A 6,853-nucleotide genomic window follows, 5' to 3' on the forward strand; every position below is an offset into this window, starting at 1 on the left:
AGCAGGTGGAGTGGCCAGCTGGCCACAGCAGCCACTAGCCCTTTGAACTTTACCGTCACCGTTTAAGTATGGGGGTGAGTGCAGGGCGGGGTCCTCGCCCAGCGTGTCTTCCCCACTCTGGCGTAATGCCGTGCCACGTTGGACAACCCGCTTCCCGAGCATTTGGGTGAAACCATCGTAAATGAGCGATGAGATCTCCCATTAACTGGAGAGACCAGCCCAGGGCCATGGCCATCGCAGAGGGGTTAGCTCTGTCTGGAAGAAGCATTGCCAAATCTGCTGTAGAGTCAGAAGGCTGTCAGCCAGCGTTGAGTCAGCACGGTAAACATGCCATCCTTCTGGAACCGGGCATCTGACGTGACAGAGCTGGACCTGGCTCCGACCCCCAGTGGGCTCAGACCTGAACTACGTGGCTGGCAGGTGTGTCCATCCCAGCACATCTGGCTTTACCGTGGTCTCTGGCCAGTGGTGGGCCTGAGGGTTCTGTGCAGATGACCCCTGGAAAGCTGTCCCTGCTGAAAGGGAGCAGGTAGGAATGCTAGGGATCAAATTGTGCAGAGAATCACATGCTTGACAGAGGATCAGTGGTTTTCAAAATAGTGGTCCGTGGGGACCAGCAGATGGTGTGATGACTATGTCACTGGACTCCCATGTCGTCAACCATAGTTCAAATCCTGGACCAGTGGCCTAAACACATGCCAGGCGAATGCACATGTGGGTCCAAGATCCCGAGAGGAGAATGGAGGAGGAGGGATTGTGGCGTGGCCATCCCCCTGGAGGGGATTTCTTGCTTTGTGTCTCTCTGTCTCTGTCTTTCTGGCAAGAGCACGCACCCTATAGCAAAACCTCTCCAAAAAAAAAGAAAACACAGATCACAAAATATGAAGCACAATCCCATTTGTGTGTTGTATGTCATTTTTGTGAAAGTATGTGTGTATAAGTATATATGAACACGCAAGTGCCTAGGAGATATATTTTTAAATGGTTATGACAAGACCAGAGGTGGCACAGTAGATAAGGCATTGGATTCCCAAGTGGTTGACTGCAGTTTGAGTCCTGAACCTAGTGGCTTGAAACTCATGCCAGGTGTATGTGCGTATATGCCCAAATCCCAAGAGGAAAACAGAGAAAGGACTGTGGTGCAGCATCCTCCCTGGGTGGTGGCTTCTCACTTTCTCTGTCTCTCTCTGTGCCTCCAGGGAACACATGCACCCTATAGCAAATATCTCTTTTAAAAAAGTGGGGGGGCCGGCAGGTGGCATGGTGGTTAAGGGCACTGGACTCCCACATGGCCAACCACAGTTCGAGTCCTGGACCTGGCGGCTAGCTTTCTCTCTCTCTCTCACTCTGTCCCTCTCTGGTCAAATTTAAATAAACAAACAAACAAACAAATAAATGGTTATGACCGGGAAGTGAGATTATTTCTGACTTTTTTTTCCTAGCAAGGTACAATCTCTTTACAAGGTGCATGTATCACCTTATAATCAGACATAACAACACAGTAATTTATATCTATTTTTTTTTTTGGAGAGGTTTTTGCTATAGGGTATGTACACTCGCCAGAAAGAGAAAGACAGAGAGACAGAAGGCGAGAAATCACCCCCTGGGGGGATGGTCACGCCGCACACATGTGAGGTGTGAGTTTAAGCCACCGGGTCCAGGACTCAAACAGTGGTCGACCACATGGGAGTCCAGCGACATAGCCATCATGCCAGCTGCTGGCCCCCAATTTATCTGCCTGAAAATACTCCAGAAAGAAAGCGTGTACCTGCCCAGCAGGTGGAGGGGTTAAGGCACTAGATCCCACATGGCTGACTGTCTGGGTTGAGTCCTGGGCCCAATGGCTTCAAGAGCGTGCAGGGCAAGTGTGGCTACGTGCCCCAAATCCAGGTAGTGAAGACGGGGTTGCAGTGTGACCATCCCCCGGGGGGTCATTGATCCTCACTCCCCCCCCACGCCTTCTGGGAAACACACACACCCTATAGCAAACTGGAAAACAAAGGACAAGAACCTGGGCTGACTGGAATCGAGAACCCTTACACAGTGACAGTCACCTGCTGAGCCCGCCCGGGAGGCCGTGCGGACCTTCGACTAGTGTCCAGGCCACCAGGTGTGTGAGAATCCCCGAGGAAAACAAACCAAACGACAAAACCGAGCGGCAGTGCTGTGCGAGTTGCTGGCTTTCAGAAGACGGTGTCTCCCTGGCGTGAGAGACGCAGGGATGGGGCCAGCAGAGGCGGCACTTGAGGTGCTGGCCTCCCACTCGGCTGAGCGGGTTCGCGTTCCAGACCTCAGCTTGCTGGCTCACTTTCGGCTCTCTCAGTTGAGCGCATGTGCCCTAGAGCAAATTAAACAACAGTAATACATGAAATTAAATCACTTTTTTAAAAAAGGAAAGCAAAAGACACAGACCCGTGAGAAGCAGGGGCTAGGCTGACGGTGCAGCCTGAGCCGTGCGCAACTCCAGGTCACGGCCAGGCCGAGCTGTGCCGGCCTCCCATCTGGAAGACGGGCAGGGCCCGAGCGTAGGTGCGAAGTACGGTCCGACACCTCTGGCCAGCTCTGCGGTTGCCGTGTGCCGGGTGGCTGGGCGACTGGCAAAGATGCAGATTCTGGGCCCTGGCCCAGGGAGCTGATCCGGGGTCTGGGCCAGGCCGGGGACTCACTTTAATTAAGAGCCCGAGTAGTTCGTAGTGGGGCAACACAGCTAGCTCAGTGCCACAGACACCGGGTAAGTGCGTCCGCCACAGGCAGAACCAGGGCTGGCCTCGTCTGGGGACAGCTGGCCTTTCAGGACCCCTGGTGGACTGGTCAGCCGTCACGGCCAGGGACACCACACGCAGTAGGCACCTCGGGAACCTCCAGTGTGCAGACGAGTAAGCCAGAGACAGGTCGCGTTGTGACCTCTTCCAAGGGAGAGGTCAGGGTCCAGTCCCAGAGTGAGCTGACCGGACATGGCCGCCCACCGGCACCTGTAAAGTGGGAATATGGTGGCGGCAGCATCGGGGCCAGCCCCAGCAGGGAGCGGTGACCACAGCAGGCTGTCAGGAAGCGAGGGGCCCATTGACGCGTGTGAGGGGTCAGGAGCTCCACACCCTTCTCGGAGGCAGGTGAGCTGCCGGGGAGTCTCACCTGGAGACCACACCTCTGGTGGCAGCCCGGGGCAGTAAGCGTGGGCTTCCTACGCAGGCCTCTCTGGGCGCCTACAGCACTGGCTCGTTCTGGAAGCCCCGCCTTACTCACGGCTGTCCTTAATTTTATTTATTTTTTGAGAGTCTTTTGCTATAGGGGTATTCACTCACCTGAGAAACAGACAGAAAGTGAAAAATCACCCCCCAGGGGGATGGCCATGCCGCAATCCCTTCTCCATTCTCCTCTCGGGACTTTGGACATGCACACACAAGCGCCCGGCCTGAATTTTAAGTCACAGGTCTGAGACTCGAATCGCAGTTAACTATCGCAGAGTGCAGCGACATAGCCATCACGCCATCTGCTGGTCCCCACAGCCATCTTAGCCCTGTCCCTGTTGCCTGGCTCCAGACTTCCTCTGGGTGAGAGGTCAGAGCCAGAGGCAGCACGGGCTGGCCAGCATTATCCTGGGCCCGTGTGGCCGGTGCCGAGTCGTTACCCACGTAGACGACCAATTCAGACAGAAGATGTGACCAGACGGCCATGCTGTGTCTTCACTGCAAAGTTGTTGGGGAGTCTGGGTGAACCCCAAGCCTCTCTCTTTCTCTCTCTGCTGACAGAGACGTGTGGAGACACATGCCCACCCTGGCCCTGGGCAGGGCACGCCCCCTGCTCCCCGGCCTTGCACCCAGACCGTGGCCCAACTCTGAGAGGGCCGCAGCAAAGGCACAGCGGCACCCTGCCCTCGCCTGCAAGTCCTCAGGGCAGTGTTCACCACCTGGTTGGCCCTGTCCCCAGCCCCGGCTTGTGAGGCTGTGGCAGCTGTGGCCTAGAGGAACGAACGTGCCCCCAACCCCCCATTGCATGTGGGCCTCATCAGAACAGACCCACTCTCTTCTCCTGGCTCACATGGGCCTTCATGTACCCTCTGACCCCTGGGGCCTCTCACAGCCTCCTGCCAGGGGTCCTCCACCCCTGCAGGGGTGAAGGCCCCCCCTGCAGGGGTGAAGGCCCAGGCCGAGCAGCATGCTTGCAGCGAGGGTCCCCCGGGAAACTCTCAGAACAGCCCAGGACAGCGGCTGTCCAGGCAGGGCGCCCAGGCAGGAGGGACAGCGGGCCTGGGACACAGAACCCAGTCCTTGGGCAGACTGGGAGGACACTGGAGGGATGGCATGTCTACGCCAGCCTCTCCCAGGAAGGAAGCTGCCCAGAGGTGAGAACATGGAGTCCGGGTCCGGGCTGCCAGTCACTTACCCCTGGGGCTGTAGTTTTTGCTATAGGGTGCATGCGCTCGCTAGACAGAGAGAGACATTAGAGACAGAAAGTGAGAAATCACCCCCCAGGGGGGATGGTCACGCTGCAATCCCCTCTCCTCCATTCTCCTCTTGGGATCTTGGGCACGCACGCACATGTGTTCGGTGTGAGTTTAAGCCACTGGGTCTGGGACGCGAACCGTGGGTGACTACGTGGGAGTCCAGGGACATAGCCATTACGCTAACTGCTGGTCCCTGCTGGGGCTGGGTTTCACTTGTCTCCAAGGCCCCCACCCTAATGAGGCCTGGTCCTGCAGGCATGGGACACGGATCATTGTCTGTTGTGGGCTGAACGTGGTTGAGTCACACTGGCTTTCAGGGGCAACGACACTGTGTCGGTTTTCTGTGGCTGCTGAAACCAACGACCACAAACTGGGGGCTTCAGACAACGGAGTCCTCGCTCGTGGTTCTGAGGCCGGGAGTCCAAAGCCAGCGTGGGCACGGCTGCGTGTCCTCCCAAGAGCAAGGCTCCTTCCTGCCTCTGCTAGCTCCTGTGGCCTGGGCTTCCTCAGCTTCCCTCTCCCTCTGTCCTCAGGGGACTTTCCTCAAGTCTCTGTGTGTTCTGTTCTGTCTTCCAAGGAAGGGTCTCCCTGCAGTCAGAGACCAGCTTAATCCAGAACTATCTTCTCTTGAGTCTTACCCTAGTTAGATCTATGAAAGACCGTTGGCATCCACGGATTCAAACTGCAGACTGAAAATATTCGGGATAGGAATGGTTGCATCTGGCCTGGACACGTACAGACTCCTTTCTCGTAGCGCTATTTCCAAACACCTGTCTGCGTGGCGTTTTCGTTCTCCCACACAGAAGTAACCGAGAGGGGCTCGCGCAGTAGCCCAGTGTACCTGAGGGGCTGGAGTGTCCCTGGGTTTGGACACTGCAGGGTCCCAGGCCGTTCCCCGCAGATGCTGAGGGATGCCTGCAGGGCCGAGTTCTGAGAACTCTGGGGACACAGTTCCAGACAGTCAGCAGCAACGGCAGCAGGAAGCCCGAGAAAACAGCCGGAGAACTCCCCTGCCCGCCACCAAGGGCCTCGTCATCCTGACCCGACCCCTGCCTGCTTGGCTCCCTGGGACACAGGCGACTGACCTCAGGGGCCTGTGTGAATGGCCAAGGTCAGTGGGTCAGCGGGTCAGCTGGGGCTGGAATCCAGGCGGGCTGGGTGCTGGAGCCTGCGGCCTTCCCAGCGGGCGGGGCCGGATCCGGACGGAGGAGCACCCTGCGCTGATAAGGCTGATAAGGCCTTGGGATCTTAGCATTCGGAGGACTTGCTGTGTTGTGAAGAGCAAAGGTGTTGACCTGTCCCCGATTTTCAAGGTCCTTCACTCCTTGGAAGTAGATTCTGGGACGTGGCTACTTTCAAAAGTGAGGCCCAGGATGAGCTCAGTCCCCAGAGAAAGCACTGCAGCCCGGCCCTGGGCCCAGGTGTGTCTTCCCGCACGCAGCAACACTGGGGTGCTGGGGACCTTGGGAGGGGCGGGTAGAGCTGGGGGAGGGGAGCCCAAGCCTGGTTAGCTGCAGACGGTCCTGCCCCAGATGCAGGCTGGGAGCGTTAAGAAGTTTTCAGCACCTTGGACCATGCCCCAAGAAATTCATTCACTCAGAGAAGTCTCCTGCGCTGTGGGACCAGGCTGTGGGCTCCACGCTGCGGTCCCCAGGACTCGGTACCTGGCACCGTCAGGCTGAGCGCTCGCTGGACCTCCTGGAATGGTCCACCCCTGGATTCGCAAGCCTAATGGAGGGCCCTGCCCCGAGCTCAACGACTATAAACGGCAGGATTTAAAGGCGGCTGGGTGCGCCAGCTCCACCCCCTTCCCAACCTGCAATCCGGTGTCAACCCAAGTGCCAGGGGAGGGTGGCGCTTCTCCTTCACCTCCAGCAGGTTTGCTCCCTGACCTCGGGCTGGCATGTTTGCATTTTTTCAGTTCCAGGGGCCGAGGAGGCGAATATGAAGACTCCATTTGGTCCAAGATTTTGGAGAAAGCTTGCTCTTCCCCCTCCCACCCGTCACATCCCAGGCAGGCCTGCCACCTCAAAAATGGAGGCGCTGGCCCTCTGTGCGCTCACCACTTTCTCACAAACCCCGGGGGCCGGTTATTATTACCCTCATTTTCCCGGGGAGGCGCCCAAGGCTCAGAGAGGCCAAGTGACTCGCCCAAGGTCACACAGCTAGGCAGTGCAGTGTCGGGGGTTAGAGCTCAGCTCTCCGAAGTCCCTCCGCAGCAGGTTTTCAAAGTCACCCGCTCCCCAATAACAACACTCGGGGGTCGAGAAGTAAGGCCCAACGCTTGGCTTTCGCCTAAAAACAATGCTCCACGCAAATTTGCGGGAACAAAAGCAACCAGAAATCCACCCCAGGTTTTCCGCCCCGCCGGTCGCCGCCGACCAATCGAGTCTCGCCGGCCGCGGAGGG

At 57.6% G+C, this 6,853-nt stretch overlaps 1 protein-coding gene across 1 annotated transcript in view; it reads left to right on the plus strand.

Moving 5' to 3' along the window:
• Window positions 1-5,355: 5,355 nt before the first annotated feature.
• LOC102499047 (zinc finger CCHC domain-containing protein 14) overlaps window positions 5,356-6,853 on the plus strand; it is a gene marked incomplete at its 3' end in the record, with an annotated part of 72,788 nt that continues 71,290 nt past the window's right edge. Inside the window, 1 exon segment of the mRNA XM_027773443.1 lies at window positions 5,356-5,555. Within this exon segment, the coding sequence (XP_027629244.1) occupies window positions 5,356-5,555 (200 nt within the window).

The sequence above is a fragment of the Tupaia chinensis genome, unplaced genomic scaffold (assembly GCF_000334495.1).
Source record: "Tupaia chinensis unplaced genomic scaffold, TupChi_1.0 Scaffold000355_1, whole genome shotgun sequence".
NCBI lineage: Eukaryota > Metazoa > Chordata > Mammalia > Scandentia > Tupaiidae > Tupaia > Tupaia belangeri.